Consider the following 22274-nt stretch of genomic DNA (forward strand, 5'->3'; position numbering starts at 1 on the left):
ATATTAAAGATGCAGATGCTGTTGTTGGGGCAAGGGGACCAAGAAAGGGGAAGATCCAGGGTGAAAGATGGAAGTTTCAGTTTTAAATAAGGTAATCAGGGTAGATATCACTGAGGAGACATTTGACAAGAGACTTGTAGGAAGTGACCAAGTGAGCCATGTGGATATCTGGGGAAGAGCATTCTGGAAAGGGAGCAACCAGTGCAGAGGCCCTGAGGAACAACGCAGAGGTGAGTAGGACTGTGGCTGAGGGAGGCAGTGGGAGGGAGGCTGAGGTCAGGTCAGTTAAGATCCTGCAGTCAGCTCTCAGAACTGGCTTTTAATTGGGTGAGTGGGAGTCCTGGGAGGGTGTGAAATGGAGGAGGGACATACCAGAACTTTCTCTAAGATCTCCGGCTGTGGGGGAGGTCAGTTAGGAAGCTGTTGCGGTAGTCTTGATGAGAGCTCCTGAGGGTCCAACAGGGCAGCTGCAGTAGAAAGAGCGGAAGTGGTCAGATTCTACCCGTATTTTGAAGGTAAGGCCAAGGAGTTATCCTAACAGATTTGGTTGTGGGAGTCTGGGAGAGAAGAGCAAGCGTGACCGTGAAGTTGTGGCTGGACAACTGGAAGGACAGAGTCACCTCAGGGGAAGGGCCGGAGTTCTGTTTCTGGCACGGAAGTCTGAGGTGCCTCTCGAGGCCCAGTAGAGATTCTGAGCGAGCGGTGGCTATGCAAGCCTGGGAGTCAGGAGAGAGGTGAGGGCAGAGAGGTGCCCACAGCAGTGGTCAGGATAGAAAGATGGCATTGGGAACTGTGAGGCACTGCAGTCACCCGTGGGCGTGGGGGGCTCACCAGAGCGCACACACTCTGGCCTTCACAGGCTTGGGGAGCTTCTGACAGACTCTTCTGCTCCCACCTTTTTCAAGCAAATCTCCATGAGTTTGGTACTTTACTTTTATCTACTCCTGTCCCTCCCTATCTCAAGGCTGCCTGTCCCTGAAGGAGGCAAGACAGTGGCCATTCCATCTCTACTTGGGAGAAGAGAAGCTGTTGTCCCATGACTCGGGACCCACATCCTGGCCTTGTGAGACAAGTGAGCCGAACGAAGGAAGCCTAGTGCCCTCTGGCAGAGGTCGCAGGGCTGGCTTTTTTATGCCCTTGACTGTCCCTCCCATCCTTATTATCTCAGGAAACACTTAAGTCGTGGTTGAAGGAACTTGCAGCTACTTTAAGATAGGGCATTTCCGGTAGAGAAAGGACAGCAGGGAAGTAGGGCTGAGTTACTAAACCAAGCCATTAACAACTTCAGAAAGTTTGGGAGCCAAATATCCCAGGCAGGTCTGGTCGTCTGGCATGACCTGGGTTAGCCTGGGGGCATTCCCTTTTAAGAGAGCCTCCAGAAGGTCCACAGTGGTTCTAGGTCACTTTGTGGGAGAGGGAAAGCACAGGGACCCTGGTTGGAACTGGGTTTGGCGGGAGAATAGAATTGGCAGGAGAATAGAATTGGCAGGGCAGGGGTGGGGTGGGGAGCGGAACCTAGAAGGGAGCCAGTTTCTTCAGGCTTGCTAAGCCTGAGACAGGAGTCCCTGCCTCGGCCTGCTGTCCCTTGTGAGGGAGCCTGCTGTTCCTGTCATCCAGTCACACCGTCCTCTTCTGCCCTGCTGTCTTTGGACAACAGAATCTCCTGGTTGAGGTCAGGTCCCCTTTTGCCTCAATTACTAAACAGGAATCTCAGTGACAGGAGCGGTGGCCCGTCACCAGGGGGCGCAGCCCAATCAGCTGCTGCTGGTCACTTCTAGCCCCTCAGGCCTGAGCTTCTAGGTCAAGGCCTTGGTGTGATTTTTCTCCCACTTCCCCAGCAGCTTTTGCTCATTTTAAAGAACTTGGAAAATAGAGGAGAGTATAAATAAGGGAGAATCAATCATCCATATTCCCAGAACCAGTTTTTAACGTTTCAACCTACTTTTAATACGTCTACACACTATGATTAAAAAATGTTTTAATTTGAGATCATGTGGAATATATGTAAACCTATAAACTTTTCTCCCAAATCACCTTCCTCAAAAAGAAAACAGTGAAAGAGCTGAGCCATGGGTCACAGATGGGGAGTGTCGTTGACGTTCCTGTGTTGGCACCTGTGTGCTCTCTTTGCCTTGGTGGGAACCCTCAGGGCTCAAGAAATGTTTGGCCTCTGCTGCAATATGACCGTTGGTACCTGTTGCAGGTAGTAGATATTTGAGAATCTGAGGGAAATTGGTTATGACTGGCATTCAGTTTGGCCCAGGAGAGGCCCTGTGCATAAGATCTGTTCTGGCCCTGTGTCCTGCAAAGAATCACGGGTCATTTCTCTATTTCTTTAACTCCACACAAGCCGGGTTTCCTCCTTGAGTGTCTAATTGTTTGCCTCTGACTCCTCGCTCCGCCAGGGCTCTGTTCTAACTCATGTCCTTGCCTTCTCAAGAGACTCAGAGTTTTGTTTTCCATGCTGCCCTGTGTCCAAGCTGTGTTCTCATCTTACTCTGCTAGCTGGTCTTACTTCTAATAGGTACGTTAGAAAGAAAGTGGTCCCTGGGCTTCTCATTTCTTGACAAAAGGGATGCTAATAGTAGTTCTTATTATGGGCATGATCTCTTTCCTTATGCCGTTGGTGTTTTGCTTTATTTCGGCTTTTACTCAAAGGATGATTCTGGAGCCGAGAAGGAGAACACCTCTGTCCTGCAGCAGAACCCCTCCTTGTCGGGCAGCCGGAACGGGGAGGAGAACGTCATCGATAACCCCTATCTGCGGCCTGTGAAGAAACCCAAGATTCGCAGGAAGAAGTGAGTTGGAGGCTGGGGAGCCGAGAGGCTTCTCTGGGGAGCCGAGAGGCTTCTCTGGCCAACCGAGGTGGTCTTCTCTGCTCCCTGGCAGAAAGGAGAGGCTCCCCAGTGGGTCTGAATCTAGGGAAAGGAAATCTCCCTTTTCCTCTCCTCACTTATCCCCCACGTGTACCTCTTGTTGCAAAGAGGTTGAGCGCCCTGCGGCCCAGGAGCCAGCCCTCACAGCCCTAGAGCTGTCCCCCTTAGAAGGAGAGCAGGTGGGGCACCGCCTACCAAGCAGGCTCCATGGATTCCTCTTCTTTCTAGGTCCCTCTCGTGAGCCGAGAAGGAAGCCTGCCTTGTACAGAGACGTACGTGGACACTACTCTCCTGGGGCAGTTAAAGCCACTGGAGGGAAGAAGAGAGGGTGGCCTCCTCGCGGTCAAGCCCTGGTGGCTGGCGTGACCCGGCATGATTTTAATAGCCAACTCAATGTTAAGACTACCTAATTTCACTGGATCTTTGAGTGGAGGGAGATGTGATGATGATGATCAGACTTTCTTAATCCCCCTGGCCGTACTGTGGGGCGCCAGAGCAGAGAGTGACTTGAGTTATTGTCACAGGACTCGATTCCTTTGAACCCTGGAAGACCAGGCACACGCAGATCTGTTAAACACACAGGAGTTAGAGTGACGCATGCGCGGAGCACCGACTCTCTCATGGGCACTTGCTCCCAAAAGCAGGGCCACACTCTCCCCTGGGAGATTGATCCCTGACTCTCCCTCTGTGGGATGTGTGCTTGGGGACTTCCAACTAAGTCCTGCTCCATCCTGGGAAAGAGCTCTTCTCTGACAAGAGCGCTAATCAGTGAATATATTATGGTGTGACTTGTAGAGGAATCACGGATTGTAAACAACAGGAAAAGGATTTGATGGGGAGGGTGGGGGAGGGTGAGATTTTGAGGGATGGGCCTGGCTAGTCTGCTGGAAGGCTGGCAGGGACAGAAGGCCGTGGTCCCCCTTATGGCGGAGGTGAGCTGAGAGGAGCCTGCAGACCAAGCCAGGGTCTTCTTCCAGAAGCACGTCTGAATCTGATCAATCTCTTTTCCTCCTGGGGAGAGAAGACTTCATCCTTGATGTACGCTACAAACAAAAACCAAAACCAAAAATCCCAAGTGTTGAGGAAGATTCTGGGCAAGCTGATACCCTTTGGCTGGTCTCCAAAGGAAGAGATTTAAAAACCAAAGTCCAAAGAAGAAAAATGCCAGTGGCACCTGGAAGTTAACACAGGATAAACAAGTTGTTCCCTGGGGTAGCATCCTGAGGTCCGTATCAAACTTTCCTGATGCTCCGCTTCCAGAGTCCTCTCCTGATCTTCCATGCTCTGGGTGAATTTGAAAACTTAAAAAACTTGACGGCAAGTTCCATATTCCTCTGGCCTCACCTTTGCCCTAGGGCCCTCCATCCCATTGCCTGGAGGCAAAGAGCTGCTTGTCAGTCCCTGAAGATGGCATGCCGGGGAGATATTTGGATTCCCCCACTCCGGATCAAATAAGCATTCAGGTTTGTAGTGGCCTGAAACTCTGGATGACAGTTGACTGGACGGCAGTCAGAGTGGGCCCTTGCTGAGTTTGTGATTCGGCTCGTGGCCATTCTTTGCCGGTTGAGTTTACAGGCCTGGGTTTAAGTCTTGGCAGGTGCAGGGCTGAGACCTTGCCAGCTTGCTGTTCTCTGCCCTCGGGGCAGCCACCCCGTCAGCATTTCTGCACTTCCTCTTTCGCCATTACTGTCCAAAACCAGCACCTGCTCCATGCCATGTTGCCGAGGGAAGAGGCAGGTTTGGGAAAATGTTGCCCCTTCTGCTTTTGAGATTGGAGACCCTAATTCTGTTCTGGGTGAGAGGCCCTGGGAGGTGATAAGACAGCTTGAAACATTGACCCGACCATCGTTGTGTAAAAACTGTGCATAATTCTCAGTGTATATTTATAAATGTCTATTTTTTTATAACTTTGGGAGACTTCTTGGAGGGAGAAAGTAGTAAACAGAGCCAGATTAAGGATGTGATTTATGAGCTTTTAATCAAAGGTCATAATAAAAACTGCAAATGAAACAGAATGATATACTTTGAATTTAATTTGTATTCAAAAGTCACAGCAAGGAGTAAGACTGTAGGCAGATAAGGTTTAGTCCTTTTGTTGGACTAAGTACCCCTGGGAGCTATCTAATTTCTGCTTTGGAAATTCTACTTTCTATTTCTACTTTGGAAATTTTCAAACACAGAATGAGGAAAGTATATATGCTTTCCCTCTATATCCTTCGCCCAGCTTCAACACTAAGCAACATCTTTTCAATTCTGTTTCATTGATGTCTCCCACCTTTTTTTCCTTCCTGGAGGGTTTTTGTTTTTTTTTAAAGATTTTGTTCATTTATTCGAAAGAGAGCAAAAGCAGAGGGAAGGGGCAGAGGGGGAGACAAAGGGACCAGCAAACTCCCCGCTGAGTGAGTAGCGGATGCGGGGGTTCAGTCTCACTGAGAGTACCGTGAGATTGCAACCTGATCTGAAACAGGGGGTCAGAGGATACTTAACCAACTGAGCCACCCACATGCCCCACTTCCTGGGATTTTAAAGTAACGCAAGACCTATGTCATTTAATCTGTAAATAGGTCACCATACATCTCTCTCTGATAAACCTTTTTTCTTTCTAATTTTGAAATTATAGATTCATAGGATGTTGGAAAGAAAAAAAAAGTCCCATGTACCCTTGGCCCAGTTTGCCCCAGTGGTAGCATCTTGTGTAACAGGTGCAATATCAGACCCAGGAGACTGGCCCCAGTACAACCCATAGCGCCTACTCGGTTTTCACTTTGACCTCTGTATGTGAGTGGTTCTGTGCAGTTTGGTTACACGTGGATTCATGTAACAACCATGATCAAGATCAAGATACAGAACGTTTCCATCACCACCAGCTCCCCCGTGTAGTCTCTCTATAACCACATCCACCCCTCCCCATCCCTAACCCCTGGCAGCCACTGTTCTGTTTTCTATCTTTACAATTGTATTTAAAGGTTGTTGGGGCACCTGGGTGGCTCAGTGGGTTAAGGGTCTGCCTTCAGCTCAGGTCATGATCCCAGGGTCCTGGGATCGAGCCCCGTGTCAGACTCCCCGATTTTCCTTTCCCTCTGCTCCTCCCACCCCACTCAAGTTTTCTCTCTCTCTCTCAAAAAAAAATCTTTAAAAATAGACATGGGGGCGCCTGGCTGGCTCAGTCAGTAGAGCATGCATCTCTTGATTAAGGGTTTGTGACTTCCAGCCCCATGTTAGACATAGAATTTACTTTAAAAAAAAATTGTTAATATAAATGGAATCATAAAGTTGTAACCTTTCAAGGTTGGCTTTTTTCACTTGGCATGAGGAAGAGCCCTCCAGGTTGTGTGTATCAGTATTTCCTTTGTTGTTGTTTTTTTTTTTTTTTTCTTTTTTGCTGAGTCCTACTTCACCGTACAGCTGTACCACAGTGCATGTGACCATTCGCACTTTGAGGAACACCGAGACTGTTTCCCGTTTCGGCCTAGTATGAATAAAGCGGCTATGTACATTTGTAGAGAGGGTCTATGTAAACATAAGTTTCACTTCTCTGCAATTAATATCCAAGAATGTGATTGCTGGGTCCTGTGGTAACTGCTCATTGAATGTTGAACTGAAACTCTCCCAGAGTAGCTGTACCATTCTGCATTTCTGTTAGCTGTGTATGAGGGATCTGGTTTCTCCGCATCCTTGCTGATATTTGGTGTTATTATTTTATATTGCTTTAGCCATTCTGACAGGTGTGTAATAATAACTCATTGTGACCTTAGTTTGTATTTTCCTAATGGCTAGAGGGGTTTATTTGCTCTCCAGTGGAATCTATTTTAGTCTTTTGTCCATTTTCTCATTGGGCTGTTTCTTTGTTTGTAAATTTCTTTATTCTAGATAAAAGAACTTGTCAGGTGTGCGGTTTGAAGACATTTTCCCGCTCCACAACTTGTCCTTGTGTCCTCCCCACAGGTTCTTCTGCAGACCAAAAAGCTTTTAATTTTGAAGACCAATTTATCAGTGTTTTCTTTTACGGGTATTTTTAGTGTTGGGTCTAAAAACTCTTCACCAAGCCCTAGCTCCCGAAAATCTTTTTCCATTTTTTTGTAACATTTTTATAAATTTATGTTTTACATTTTAGTCCTTGATCTGTTTTGGGAGATTTTGGTAGGGTTCCTTACTTTGTATCTGTCCAGTTGATCTGGCACCTTTTGTTGAAAAGCTACTCTTCCTTCATTGAATTACATTTGTACCTTTGAAAAGACTTAGCGTTTTTTGTGTTGGGGGCCAGATTTGTGTGGGTTGATAGGCTTTTTTTTTTTTTTAACATAATCACTATCTCAATATTATACTTAACAAATGAACAGATTTCATTATAGCCTTTAGTATCCAGTTCATACTCAGGTTTTTCCAGCTGTCTCAAAAATGTTTCTGTTTGTTTGTTTTTAATAGTTACCTTGCTTCGATCAAGATCAAAACAAGATCCACACACCATATTGGTTTTCACATCTCCTAAGTATACAACAGTCCTTCTGCTCTTTACCTACGAGCACGCCCCTTCCTGGGCACCCCTTCCTGGGCCAGCAGCCCCCAGTCTGGCCTCTGGCGAGGACATTCAGCAGGCCCCTTTCCTTTGTTTCTGACCAAGGGACAGTTAAACAGTGACCAGTGAAAACTGAGAAACCAGTAACGAAATGGCCTGGCCCTCTAGGGAAACAAGCGTAAAAGGAACTGAGGTTCCTGAGCTTTGTTTTTCTAGAATCCTGAAGTTGCTGTAAGAGGCCTTGTGGTTCAGTAGAACAAAGCTTGCGGACATGTGTATTCATGGTCCCACAACTGACCAGCTGTGAAATCTTGGGCAAATCACTAAACTACCAAACCAGTTTCTATAACGTGGGATAATTATGATACCTCGGGAGGAGGATTTAATGAGAAATGTCTGTAACCAAAGCTTATAAATGACTATATTATTTCATTGCCAGACTTTTTCCTCTTGCTTTAAAAATTACATATAAAAAACTAATACTAACTGAGAATTTAACTCTTGTCCATCACTGTTTTACATGTATTGAGTCATTTACTCACAGTGATCTCATAGTAGATTTTCTTATGGCTTCCATTTCCAACTTAGGACGGGAGGCACAGGGAGGGCAGTAGCTTCCTGTAGTCCCCTCAGCTGCTGAGTCCCAGAGCCGTAGTCCGTACCCAGCATCCTGCTCCCGAGCTCAGGCATTTTTACCTTTGGCTGTTCCTTCATGGTCATACATGATTGTTCCTCAAATGCATTGGGTGCTACTGTGTACAAACTTATTCCCAGCACACACCCACACTGTCGTTGGTCTTCAGATGGGAGAGGAAGGAGCTAGGAATGGAACCAGTGACACAGAGCGGGGGATGGGGAGGCAGGATGAGGCTGCCGATCACAGCTCTTGTCCATTCCTCGATGAAGTAGATGAAGACACAAAAAAGACTTGTGAAGGACTTTGATCTGTTTATGAATAATGGATCTGTAGCAGATTATAAAGGAGAGTACACGTTTCCTGGTACAAGGAGAGTGGGTCTTGTCAGGGGAAACGCCTGTGGCCCCTTTCCCTGCCCTGTGGGGGTGTTGGCAGAGACGGTCAGACGGTCTGGGACAACTTTTGTTCTGACCTAAGGTGGTATCTCTCTACTGGATTAAATGGTATGTTCCAGTATGAGTTGGGCTGGAGAGTCTCCAAAAGTCCCCCAAAATCTAGTGGTTTAGGACAGGAATGTATGCCTTCTATGCAAGTCTGAGTAAGCGGTCCAGGCTGGTTTGGTGGCCCGATGGTGTCAAGTATCCTTCTGTTTCATGGCTCTTCTATCACCTCAGGTGCTGCTCCCATCCATGCAATGGAAGGCAGCTGCCACCCTCGCCACTGGGTCCGCGGTCCAGCCCGAGGGGAGGTGTCTGTGCAGGAGAGCTCAAGACCTGGAAGCCGCCCCCTCCTAGTCAGTGGCCCCACCAAACTGGAGGGAAGTGAGGAAATGTGGGTTTTAGCTGAGGTCTAGGTAAAATTTGGGAGCCCCATCACCATGGGAAGAACAAAAGAATGGATCTGGAGGACAGCCGGCAGTCCGCCACAAACGAGGTTGAGGGTGTGTGCGCAGAAGTGCCTTGGTGGGACAGGCAGCAAACCCCTCCTGAACACGGAAGCCACCTGACTTGGCACCCGTGTTTCTGCCAGCCAGGCCCGGAGGCCAGCAGTCAGGTGCTCCTCTAGGCTGGGGCCCTCAGTGAGGGCCAACCCAGCTTCTGCCTCTGATGTGTGACCTTGTTTCGTTGCCCCTTCCTTCAGAGCTGTTATTGGCTTCTAAGACATTGCTCTCCCTTCCTTTGTTATTCTACCTCTTGTCTTCCCCTTTGTTTGCTGGCTCTTCCCCCTGACCCACCCAGCTGTGGATGGTCACAGACATTCTTCTGCTTATGCAAGGAGTTGGCTCATCATTCCACCTCTGTCAGGTACCTCCCCAGGAGTCCTCAGCATCTGTCCGTAGCTCTCTGGCCACTGAGCTGTCTGGCTGTACTCGATGTGACACAGTCAGCCTTGGTGGCAGGCTTTACAACACTGTCTCATCTCCCTCTTCCCCCCACCCCTCCCCAGGGCTAAACACTCTGGAATCTTCCTTCTTCCTCTACATTGGGTCTGTCACCAAATTCTGCCACCTCCTCCCCCTGTGCCAGTCTGATGTCGCACCTCCCTGCTGTTCCCCGCCTGTGTCACCTGCAAGCCCACCTTCCTCCACGTCTCGTCCCTCCCCGGAGGATGACTTGCAGTTCTTCCCTGTGGCTCCTTACCCCAAGTCTAACCTGCCCCACCTGGCTTCCCAGTCTCTGCCAGATAACTCCTATCTCTTTAAATTTATTCAACAAATGTGGGTCTAGCACCTTCTGTGTAGGCCAGGCACTATTCCAGGCTGTAAGGATACCACGGTGAACAAGACAGACATGGCCCCTGCCCCCAGGGAAGTCAATTCCGGTGGGAAGAAAACAAAACCAAAGCATTAGAGATTGAGGAGAAACTCGAAGAAGAACGTCAAGGGGAGAGTGGTTATGCCTTGAGTGAAGAAGGCCGTTCTCATCACTCCTACATCCCATGCTGCCTTTTGTGCTCTTCCTGGCCAGCACCTCTTAAAATCTGACCTTTCCTCAGAGCCTCCATATCCCCTCCAGATTATATTGATCCATTCTTTCCGCATTCATTCATTCAACAAGCATTAACTGAGCTACTTAGTGCGGGCGCTGAGCCAGATGCTGGGATACAGCACAGAGTGTAGTAAAGTCATGACCTTCTCTGACCTTGTGGTCCAGTTGTGGGACAGACAGCTCACCGACAGCAGACATGTGATGTTGGGTGGTGAAGTGGGGTCCTGAAGGAAAACCATAATGTGCTTTGCATAATTTAAAGATTTATTTGTTTTAGAGAGAGAGTGTGCGCATGCATGCCTCCACACGTGTGTGTGGGTGGGGTTAGGGGCAGAGAGACTGGGAGACAGAATCTCAAGCAGATCCCATGCTGAGCCCAGCATGGGGCTCGATCTCATTCATGGCCCATGAGATCATTACCTGAACCAAAACCAAGAGTTGGAGGCTTACCCAACTGAGCCACCCAGGTGCCCCTGCTTTGGGTAATTTAAGGAAGATTTAATAAAGGGATTATCTCCAACGGGTGGTGTAGGGAAGACAAGGGTGGTGTGCTTCCTGGGTGAGTAACAGGGAGGGAGGGGTCAGTTACCAGAACCTGGAGAGAGGCCTGTGTGGGCGCCTTCTGCCAAGAGCTGAGGGCTTGGTTCATGGTGGCCTCCAGTCACACACAGCAGCCCTGCAGGGAGGGAGCCTGCTTGGGAATTAATACCAGGACCTCAGTCTCCTCCCTCCAAACTTCTGATATCCTGACTGTTCTCTGCCAGATGGAAGCCAGAAGCCAGAGGGCCAGCCTCCCAGGGCACAGCGCAGGGGGAACAGTAGGAGTGAATGGATCTGGAGGAGCAGATGAGAGGAGCTAGGTGCCAAAGGGGTTGCTATTTTATTTTGTTGTATTATTTTTTAAGATTTTATTTATTTTTGAGAGAGAGAGCGTGAGCAGGGGGAGGGGGAGAGGTGGGGAAGGGACAGGGGAGGGGCAAAGGGAGGGAGAAGCCCAGAATACCCCCGACTGCAGAGCTCCGCCACAGGGCTGGATCCCAGGACTCCAAGATAATGACCTGAGCTGAAGTCAGATGCTTAATGCACTGAGCCACCCAGGGGCCCCCAAAGGGGTTGCTGTTTTAGAAAGGGTAGGTAAGGAAAGCTGTCTTTGAGCGAGGCTCTGAGTGCATAGATGAGGCCAGGTGAGTGGAAAAGCATTCCAGGGAGAGGGAAAAGCAAGCGCTGTGTGCCCGGAGAAGGTGGGAGGGGATCAGGGAGGAGCAGGGGCCGCACCATGCAAAGCCTCCTGGGCCCGAGTGGGGACTTGGAGTGTTATTCCCAGATGGGTAGCAAGGGAGTATCAGGATCATTCCAGCCTCTGGGTGGTGTTCTGGCCGAGGGGCATGATGAGACTACTTGTCTTCAGTTAGTTTCACGAAGTTTGGCATTTAGCAAATTCAAATGATTCAACTAGGGGGACAGCCAGCAACCCCAAAACTGGAGGCCCCAAGAGAGCCAACCAGGCCTCTGGGCCTCACCCTGCAGTCTGAGCCCTATACCCCAAGGAGAGGGAGGAAACAGACACACAGTAACTCCCGTCCCCCAGGCGCTCACTTGTAGTCCGGGAGACAAATAAACTCAAGAACCTGATTAACACCACAGACCTAGACGAGGAACAAGTGTCCGGAGGGTTGGACTTGAGGGCTGAAGACCAGCCTGAATGGGGTGGGGTTGGCAAGCAAAGCTTCTGGAAGAGGTACGGGACGGGAGAGCGGAAATGGCCTGAGGGAAGGTGGGAGGGCAAGGAACCCAGCGGGAGAGGATTCAGGGGCTCAGTTACCCTCCACCCTCAAGGCCCTGCTTTCCCTGCACTGCCCCTGAGGCTCCCGTGCCCCTTCTGCACAGCAGCGAGTCTGGTGTCAGCTGGAACCAGCCTTCTCCCCCGTAAACCTGGAAGAGACCCCTTCTGTGGCATTGGTCCGCACATTGTACCCCAGCCAGGCAGGCTGGGTTTTGGAACATCTCCTCCAGCTCCACACCAGTATTGCCCCAGGAAAGGGGCCTTTTTTTTTTTTTTTTTTTTTTTTTAAGATTTTACTTATTTATTTGAGAGAGAAAGAGAGATCACAAGCAGAGGGAGAGGGAGAAACAGGTTCCCCTCTGAGAGCAGAGCTGGACACCAGGCTTGATCCCAGGACCCTGAGACCATGACCTGAGCTGAGGGCAGAGGCTTAAGGGACTGAGCCACCCAGGCATCCCGAAAGGGGCCATTTGAACTGATGGGGTCTGGGGTTAGAAGGGGCCCTGCTCCAGCTCATTTACCCAGGTGAGTTCCTGATGATCTGCGAGGCTTTTAAATAGAAGGGTCAGGAGGCTCAGAGGCCCTTAGGAGTAGTGCCCTGGGTGTAAGAGAAATGGCCGGAGCCTTGCCAGTTCTTTGCCATCATGAAAGAGCCCCGGTGGCCCCAAATTCTAATTTGATTTCTTTAGGACTTTGTTAAGCATTCATTTATGAATTTTCTTCAACCACTGCTGACAGGTCTATCATTCTTCTGTTTTACTCAGGCTCATACTGAAACAAGTTTTTAATTCTCTGCACGTCAGTCAGCCCACAGTGCCCAGGTGCAAGTGGGGGGCAGCCGGCCCGAGGGTAAAGATTTCCCATGGACATTCTCCCTTCTGGAAACACATTCGAGGTATTTCTCCTCCTCTGGGAGCGAGCGGCTTACCCTCATCTCCATTTTATTACCAGATTTTCCCTTCTTTACTAAAAAGTTATTTTATTTAATTTTGAATAGATAATATATGTACGCAGTAGAAGATTTCAAAGACAAAGATAGAAGGGATCCCCTTCTTGCCCTGTTTCCCAGACCCCCAGGTCTTGTCCCTGGAGGCTGCCGGTATGTTAGTATCAATATTATCTTATGTATTCTTCCAGGAATAGGGTGTGTTTTGAATGCGAATGCTTGTATATACTCTCTCCTCTTTTTACACAATGGCAGATATTATGTAAACTATCCTTGCTTTCTGCCCCACTTTGCAGTGTACCGTTGGGGAGTGGTTCCATGTCAGTAATAAAAAGTTGCTTCGTTCTGTTCCTTGGCTGCAATGATGTTGCACAGTGTGGCTCTACCATGAACTTACACAGCCAGTGCCGGGGGCTGGACGTGTAGGGAGTCTCCAGGCTTCTGTTGTGCACAGATGCTGCGAGCAGATTCAGGCACATGTCATTTCGCTGGGCACGCCCACTGCACGTGGACAGGTGTCCCCAGATGACTCATGAGCCACCGCAACTTACACTCTCACCTCGGCACCTGCCTCTTACTGACTTCCACCTCCTGTTCTCCAAACCTGTCGGAGCTCGCCAGCCTGAGAGGTAGAAAATGGGTCCTTGCCGTGGTTCTGTTGGCATGGAGATGATTTTGTCGTAGCAAGCAAGTGCGTGGTGGTGGGCAGTAATTGGCCAGAACTGGGGACTTCAGCACCACGTGGTGTGATGATTTACCTCAGAGGGACCCCCCACTCCCACCCAGGAGCCCCGCCGTCGCAGGCTCCTTCTGGGCTGAGACTTGAGAAAGAGCGTCCCAAGGATGGTGACCCCGGATCTGGCCCTTAAAGCTGAGCAAGTCAAGCAAAGGACAGAGGGGGCAGAGACCACAGCGGGTGAGGGGGACACAAGGCTAAAGGCGGACCCTCAGGGCCTTGCAGGAGAGTTTCTGTTTTGATCCTGTAAGGGTCAGGGTGCTCGTGAAAAGCCAAGATGCATTTGCGCCCGGATCCACTGACAGAGTACCTGCCGCATGCACACCGGGGGCCACGCTAGATGGCGCGTCCTCCCAGCAGCCCGAGGTGGGGTGCGATTATCATCCCCACTTACATCTCATCTCATAACAGCACTACCATTCTCACTGCTTCTCGCTGCTTAACACAAGGGGACACAGAGGCTTAGAGGTTAGAGGACATGGGTGAGGTCTCCAGACTATGGAATGGCTAAATGGGTTTCAAGCCCTGCTTCCTCCTGACCACTGACTGCCACCTCTGGGAGCCACTGGTTGGGCCCCACTTTGGGGGGGGACGAAGGGGACAAGAGCCCTCACTGAGAGCAGAGGCAGCTGCAGGACACCAGGCCCCCTCCCAGCATACCTCCTGTGATACCAGTGGCTGACGTGTCTTCCAGCAAGCTCTGTGCACAGCAAGCAAACACACACATATTTCCCCCCTTTTTTACACAGGTGTTAGCAGCCGCATCCACTCTCCTGCATTTATTTTCTTCCCCAGTAATAGCTCTTCGGACTTCCGTTCCGTATTGATTCATAAAGAGCATCCTTATTTGTTCTTACATCTGCAGAACATTCGTTGTGTGTCTTACTCTAATTTATTACCACTGATTTAGAGAAATTGAGGGTATTTCCAACAAACAATGCTGCGATGACATGATGTCTGTTGTGCCCGAGTTTTCGCGTCAGAGACCACCAAGGAGCCAACACCAATGCAATTGCATGAGAGTTTATTTGACAAGCTTAAGCTTGGGCCCAAGTATACCCGATGCAGCGGAGTAGGGACTTGGACCCCGAACCAGACTACAGTCAGAGTTTTTAAAGGCAGAGTAGGGGTGGACTCGGTGGTAGGCGAGGACAAAGGGGGTGTTTTAGAAGGGCTATCAGGGTAAAGAAGACTGTCAGAATATTGGAGGCCTGGCTATTATCAAGCCAAGGCCGTTTTCCCTTTAATGAGGCACTAACATGAAGATGGTTGGGAGTTTCCTGGTGGAATGTCACATTCCTCCTATCAAAGCGTCCTTGTTAGTGAGATTTAGCACTGGGACATTTGTAAACCGAGGGAGACTCCTGTCTTGCAGGATTGTGATTTCTACAAGTTAACTATTTGTTCACACATATTACCGAGGGGAGGGGAGCGGGTGGAGAGGGGGTGCAAGGTGCCAGCTTTTGCTTTGTCAAGATGGCTGTACTTATGTCAGGGCTAGACTCAGGTGAGTACAGCCTTGTTTTTCTTGGCCTCCACATTGTCATTTTGCTGGGCTTTCCTTAGGCCAACTCCCTGGGAGTGGAATTCCTTGCCCACAATAAGTATTTCACATTTTGGGAGCTATTGCCAAATGCCTCCCATGGGGGGGTGGTACCATTTTAGCTTCCCTCCGGGGGAAAAAGAGCCTGTTTCCCTACACCCTTGTCAAGACAAGTGATCAAGGTGTTAATCTTTTGCCAATCTCAGCGAAAAATGGTATTTTAGAATAGCTTTAGTTGGCATTTCTGTTATGGCTGAGGTAAACTTTTCCATGGTGGATATTAAAATGCAGTGTTCTCAGCGCGACATCCCTGCCGAGGAGGGACCCAAGATGTTCTTGGGAACCCAGCCTTCTCCACTGTCCCTGAGCTGCCCAGGGCACCCGCCAGGCCTTTCAGCTCACAAGCTGTCCTGGTGGGCGTGCACGGGAGCAGAGCGAGAATTCCTTCTGAAACTCGGCATTCTGAGTGTGTGTGTGTGTGTGTATGTGTGTGTGTGTGTAATACTCCATGTAAATCACCCTAGTAGCTGTCCCTGGCTGCCTTATCCTTCTTCAATGCCAGAAGCTGCCCCATTCCTTGACCATCCTCCCCTGAAAATAGGATTAGCCAAGCAGTGTCTCCTGCTTGGCTATATATACTCCTTCTCCCTTTCCCCATGTTTCTTGGGCCCGGTACGTTCTGGAGAATGATTAGACACTGTCCTAAGCTCCCAAGTGCTCCCAAGTTGGCCGGTCTCCAGGAGAACAAAAAGGTCAAAGAAGACACACATGTAAGCCCGCCCAGGTTTTGTACTCCTTCCAAACCTTGCTAGTGCGGGACACTGTCCCTACAAACTTGTCAGAGACAGTGGTACCTGGGCCCGGGCCGTTTCTTGATTACCCAGGGGACAGGGCCAACTGTAGCCCTCTAGAAGGTCATTCAGACATGGACCCTGTCCTTAAGGAGCCCAAGGCTAGTCCTGCCGTGTCCTATGAAGTACTTAGTTTCTTTTCTCAGAGGCCCGAATATACCAGGTCTCATGGTCTCCCCTGAAGTCTTCTCCTGGCTCGTTCATTCTTCTGGAATGTTCTGGAAACTCTGAGATCTTGTCAGGGAGTATGTCCCCAGCTTGTGTGAGAGAGACCTGCATCCTTCCTGAGCCCTCAGAAGCACCCAGGAACACTGTCCCAGGAGCTCTCCTTTTGGGGCCATCTCCAACTCATCCACCTGGACTGGGGCAGACCCACTCCCACCCCATTGGCCCCAGCTCTGCTATCCCTTCCTTCCCAAGTTCTCTCTCCCTCGAAATAATTTCCTATTATTTTTAAATAATAACGACAACAGCATATACTTCTTTAAAAAAAGAATAAAAGGGTTTATTTATTTAGGAGAGGGAGAGAGAGTCTTTTTTTTTTTTAAAGATTTTATTTTTATTTATTTGACAGACAGAGATCACAAGTAGGCAGAGAGGCAGGCGGGGGGGGTGGTGGGGGGAACATGCTCCCTGCTGAGCAGAGAGCCCGATGCGGGGCTTGATCCCAGGACCCTGGGATCATGACCCAAGCTGAAGGCAGAGGCTTTAACCCACTGAGCCACCCAGATGCCCTGAGGGAGAGGGAGTCTCCACAGTGAGCATGGAGCCCAAAGCAGGGCTCCACGCCGGACTTGATCTCACGACCCTAAGATCACAACCCTGAGATCATAATCTGAGCCGAACCCAAGAGTCTGACACTTAACTGACTGCCTCACCCAGGCGCCCCAGAATATACTCCTATAATACTTCCATGTGTCAGGTACTATTTAAGTATTTATATTAAATGATAAATGGGCACAGTAAAAAATTCAAAAGGTAGAAAAAGATACACAGTAAAAACTAAGCCTTCCTCCTCCTGCTGTTTCTACTGTCCCCCCACCCCCAACCCCAGAAACCACCACCAGTATGGGTCTCCTGTGTGTCCCTTTGGAGCTCCTCTATGGAGACACAAGCACACGGGTATCTGTTCTTTTGTCGCTGTCGCACAGGTGGTGGCATATAAAATGCCACCTTTTGTATCTGGCTTTTCTGGTTAATTATTCCAGGTTTGCTTTCCACGGCCCTAAGAGTGTCCCTCCCAACCCCTTCCCACCTCAGAACGCAGAGCGCTGTGATGGGGTGGAATGGTGACTGGCAGGCCTGTGGTCAGTGCCACGTCCCTCTGTGCGACTAGCTGCACATGACTGAATCGCCTGAGTCTCACTTTTCCTCATCTGCAAAGTGGGCTAATACCTCAAAGGTGTTACTGAGCAGGAGAGAAAATGGGAGAGAGAGGTGTAGTGTTAGAGATGATACATGTGACACTCCTGCTGGTACTGACATTATCCCGTTTCCTGCTCCTCCCCGAGCGCGCCCCCCCTTCCCGGATGTGGTGATGGCGGCCAGGGCCTGGGTGATGGGCCAAGCGCACATCCCAAGGGAAGGTGACACTCAGGAACAGGATCGGGGCCTGCCCCTTCACTGTTATTTCTGGGATGCCTGAGCAGGGAGGGAGCAAGAAGGGGGAAGTAGGAGGGCTGGGTTGGTGGCCTTTGTCTCAGATGTCAGCACTGGTGAGCTTATAGCTCTGTCCCCTTTGGAAAATGGGCATGCCCCTCACCCCCCCACCCCCAGACAGTGCAGTACCAGAGGCAGCCTGGGTCCCTTCCCTGCAGAGATTTCTGCTGTACTGGAGACAGCCAAGCGTGAGCAGGCCTCAGCTCTGGGTACCGTAGGAGCCATCAGTTTCCTTGAGGCCTCCCTCCCTCAACCGCCGTGAGCCCTGACAGGACCTCAGGAGCCCACGGCCTGTTGGAGCATCTGTCCAGCTGCCCAGCCCCGCAGTCCCCCCCTCACCACCATCTCATCTCCTCCACATCCTGGCTTCTTCCTTCCAAGCATATTCCAAGCTTGGCAGGAACGAAGAGTTAACAAACCCTAGCCCTTCATGAAACTGAGGCCAACTACACACAGAGCTGCCTGGTAACGTCCACTTTGAGTATCCTCAGGGACTGGAGCAAGGCAGGTGGCACAGGGGGCCCTGGGCCCCCAGATCAGTGACACATTCAGCCCTCGCTTTCCACATTGGGTTTCTTGCTGGTGGAGTGATGTGTACTGAAAAACCTCCAGAAAAATGTTTCCTAGTTGAGTAAGTATAAATATATTAGGAAATAAAGTGAAAAACGTCCAGAAAAAGCAAAGCCTCAAGGAAACGTCACTTTTTTTTCTTTCTTTTCTTTTCTTTTCTTTTTTTAGTAACAGCTTCAGGGTTCTCCCCTAAAGCTTGAGGAGATGGGATGGCAGGTTCATTTGTTCCACTTTGCTGTTTGGAAATCTTAGTGGAAAAATATTAGAACTAGTCTAATGAATGGTTCTTCCATTAACTGTGTCATCACGAGATAGTTCCTTTTCGTATTTCTTTTTATTCCACAATGGATTAGAGAGAGTTTGTAACAGAAACAATAAAGGATGAAAACATTAAAATTAAAAAATCAGGGCCAGTGGGAAAAGGACATTAAGTAAATCAGTGTAGAGATGAGGGAGAAAAGGGCCAGGGATAAACAAATATATATATTGTACATCAGATGGTTTACATCTGCGCTGAGGAAGAAATAAAGCAAGGTCATGAGAATAGGGAGGAGGAAGGGTATTGCCCTTTTATGGAGTAGTTAGGGGAGGTCTGGCCTCTCCAAGAGGGTAACATCTGGATTAAGACCAGATAACTAGTAGAGACTATTCAGTGATGAAGGACCAGCAAGTGCAAAGGCCCTGGGGCAGGAGTGGCCTTAGCACATTAAGGAGTACAGTGTGGCCAACATGGAGAGATATGGGGCAAAGCGGCAAGAGGAAGGAGGGAAAGGGCGAGTCTCCAGGGCCCTCAGGTTCCTCTCTTCTCACTACTCACATACCCTCGTGATTCTCTAGTTTCCTCACCTGTCAAATGGGGATAATGTTTGTTCTTCAAGGGTTGTGAAGTAGGAAGTCTGCCCTTCAAACCCTCTCCAAACCGCAGGCTCAGGGACCTCCGGCCACCTTCGCCAGAGCCTACTCTCAACTGGTCATCACAGTGGGACTTCAGGGAGACCAGGCTTCAACCTAGATGGCAGGTTTTCTCAAGCTGATGTTTTGGGGCTGGATTGTCAGGGGGCAGTGGGGGAGGGGCTTCGTGTGTGGTGTTAAGACATGAGTAGCATCCCTGATTCCCATCTACTAAATGTCCATAGAGTCCCCCCAGGTCTGACAACCAAAAGTGTTCCAACATTGCCAAATGGCCCCTGGAGAGCGAAATGGCCCCTGGATGAGAACGACTGAACTAAAATTAAGAACAAGGCTGTGCATGTTCAGGCACCAGCAAGAGGCTGGTGGAAAAGGATTGGGGGCATCGGAGTTTTTTTTTCCTCTCAAATCAGAATGTGTCTTCAGCTGTTCTCTTTGTTTAATTTCCCTGCAGCTAGACCACAGGAATGTTCTGGAAGACAGTGTTGGGTCATACTTCTGAGTCTGACTGCTTGCATAGGAATCCTGGCTCTGCAGCTTGCTAGCTCTGTGACCTTGGGCAAGTTACTGAGCCTTTCTGTTCCTCTGTTTCTCATCCATACACGGAGGATAACAAAAATACCTGCCTCCTGGAGCTGTTGGGAGGATCCCATGACATAATTCGTGTAATGCTTAGAACAGTACCTAATGAGTCCTTGCAGGACAGGTTCCCTAGGAGACGGAGATTTTGTGTGCTGGGAGTTTCTTGTGGGGGGTGACTTCAGGAAGTACACCCAGTGTGGGAAGGGATGGGGCCGAGCGAGAAGCTGGGCTTCCTGAGCTTGTGGGGACAGGGGCCGTCAGAAGCCCTGGAGCTAAGACGACTTTTCAGAGTGGTCCTGAATTGGAAGGTTGGATGCCTCGATCGGTGAATGTGGACTGCCGCCCCCTCCCAACCCTGGGAGCAGGTGTGACTTGGACAAAGGTGGCTCTACAGTGGAAAGGACAGTTCCCAGGGAGGCGCTCGGCTGAGCCGAACTTTAGTCCTGAAAAGGAAAGGGGGGCTGGGAGGGAGGCAGGCCCCAGATATTGTGGGATTAGATTTCTTTCTTTCTTTTTTTTTTAAAGATTTTATTTATTTATTTGACAGAGAGCTCACAAGGAGGCAGAGAGGCAGGCAGAGAGAGAGAGGGGAAGGCAGACTCCCCAGTGAGCAGAGAGCCCAATGCGGGGCTCAATGCCAGGACCCTGAGATCATGACCTGAGCCGAAGGCAGAGGCTTAACCCACTGAGCCACCCAGGCGCCCCTGGGATTAGATTTCAACAGAAGTTAAAATGCTTTTAAAACACCCTGGACAGGGGCGCCTGTCTTGCCAAAGTGTGTGGGGGGAGGCATCTCTGAGCAGCACGGGGTTGGGGAGGGCTTCCTGCAGGGGCTGATTTCTCTCTGCCTGCCTCTCTGCCCACTTGTGATCTCTATCTGTCAAATAAATAAAATCTTAAAAAAAACCCCACAACACCCTGGACAGAATAGAAATTACTCCCAGTCTGACAATGCCCCATGCCCCTCCCAATACCCTGCTTATCCCAAGTCTGCTCTCTCTCTTTTTAAAGATTTTATTTATTTTTGAGAGAGAGAACATGAGCAGGGGGAGGGGTAGAGGAAGAGAGCAGAGGGAGAAGCAGACTCTTCGCCCAGCTGGGATCCCAAAGCAGGACTGGATCCTGCCACCCCCGGGATCATGACCTGAGCTGAAGGCAGACGCTTAACCGACTGAGCCACCCAGGCACCCAGCCTGCTGTCTTTTCTTGCTCTCCTGGAACTAGAGTGGGCAGGTTGATTCCAGATAGGCATGGCCATTCCCACCCCCGCCAGCTGCCCTAGCCGCGACAAAGACCAAGACAAGGTCACTTGGCCTGCCAGTGCTTTAGATTCTTCTTTGGTGTGTTGGGAGTGGTACCGCCTCCCCAGAGTGAGGAGAGAGGATGGAATGGGATGCCACATGGCCATGGTTCTCAAAGTGTGGTCCCTGGGCCATCAGGACTGGCTGCCCAACCTGGGAACTTGTTGGAAATGGGAATTCTCAAGCCCCATCCCAAATCCACTGAATCAGGAGCTCTGGGGAAAACTTCTAGGAATCGGTGTTTTGACGAGTCCTCCAGCGCTACTGGCGCACGCTCACGTTTGAGAACCACCTGTATACCGGAGAGCACTTAGCTCTGAGTCTGGATCCTGGAAGGAGCCCGGTCAACCTCAGTTGAATCGGATTCTGCCTTGAGGTCGGGTGTCTGGGAGCAGAGCGCCACCTGTTGGTGATAGCCGGTATGTGCACACATAAGGAACACCGCGCGCGCGCGCGCACGCGCACACACACACACACCCACCCACCCCCCGGAAAGCAGCTCTGGACACCAGGGCAAGTTAGCCGGATGTCCTCTCCTCACTCCCCTCCACTCGCCCTGGAGAAATCAGGTTAACGAGAATGTCGAGGGCAGCTTTCAAGGTCCAAGAGAGGTCACCAAAAGACACCAGCGATGTGTTTGAATCAGTGATAATGGGGGCTCCTGACCAAGGGTTTAAATGTCGGACAAACTGAAGGAAAAACGAACAAACGGCAGACCTCCTTCCTCCATCCCGCTTATGCACGGGCTCCCACTGGAGTGACGGAGCTGAGGACACCCTTGATGACTAGTCATGGGCGAGCAAGAGGGGCCACCTGTGGTCCTCGGCCAGCAGTGTCCTATGTGGTCACCTGCTCTATTGGGCTACCCAGCTCTCCTGGGCGAGAGAACTTTGTATTCTGCTTTATATTCCAGCTGTGTGTGTGTCTCCTGAATTGGACTTCAAGCCTTTTGTCTGGCTCTTTGGCTTGTACTGAGTGGCACCCCCTAGTGGTGTTGAATGGAATTGATGGGGCTTTGTGCTAACCTTAAGTATTTGCAACAAATGGTGAAGTTTTGAGCCCAAACATGGAAAGATCCAAGACAGGACAGAGAAGAGAGAGAGAGAGAGAGAGAGAGAGAACAAGCACAGGAGCCTCGCAAGCCCTCTTTGAGTGGCTCAGAAAATGAGCTAGGTAACAATGACAGGAAATGGCAAGGAGATACATCTCTGCAGTTAGGAAAGGTAAAAGCAAACCGGAGGTTCAGTCTGTGGAAGACACCGGCAGAAGAAACTCAGTGTTCAAGAATGCGCAGGGGGCGTCCTGCCGAGAGCTAGCTGTGCCTGGCCTCCAAGAGCAGCGCTAGGGGTCAGGATCCTAAGACTGAAGGGGATGAAA

General features: G+C 50.0%; 1 protein-coding gene across 2 annotated transcripts in view; it reads left to right on the plus strand.

Moving 5' to 3' along the window:
• The window catches only part of TAF8 (TATA-box binding protein associated factor 8), a 28754-nt gene extending 15657 nt beyond the window's left edge, over positions 1 to 13097 (plus strand). Inside the window, exons 8-9 of one of the 2 annotated variants that reach the window (XM_080807226.1) lie at positions 2659 to 2798; positions 3105 to 4883. In XM_080807226.1, the coding sequence (XP_080663352.1) occupies positions 2659 to 2798; positions 3105 to 3117 (153 nt within the window). In that variant the 3' untranslated portion in view covers positions 3118 to 4883. Of the gene's footprint in view, positions 1 to 2658; positions 2799 to 3104; positions 4884 to 12564 lie in introns of those variants that run through there. The other variant, XM_080807228.1, reaches the window with a different exon arrangement.
• Positions 13098 to 22274: the final 9177 nt, after the last annotated feature.

This window comes from Martes martes (assembly GCF_963455335.1).
Source record: "Martes martes genome assembly, chromosome: 6".
Taxonomy (NCBI): Eukaryota; Metazoa; Chordata; class Mammalia; order Carnivora; family Mustelidae; genus Martes; species Martes martes.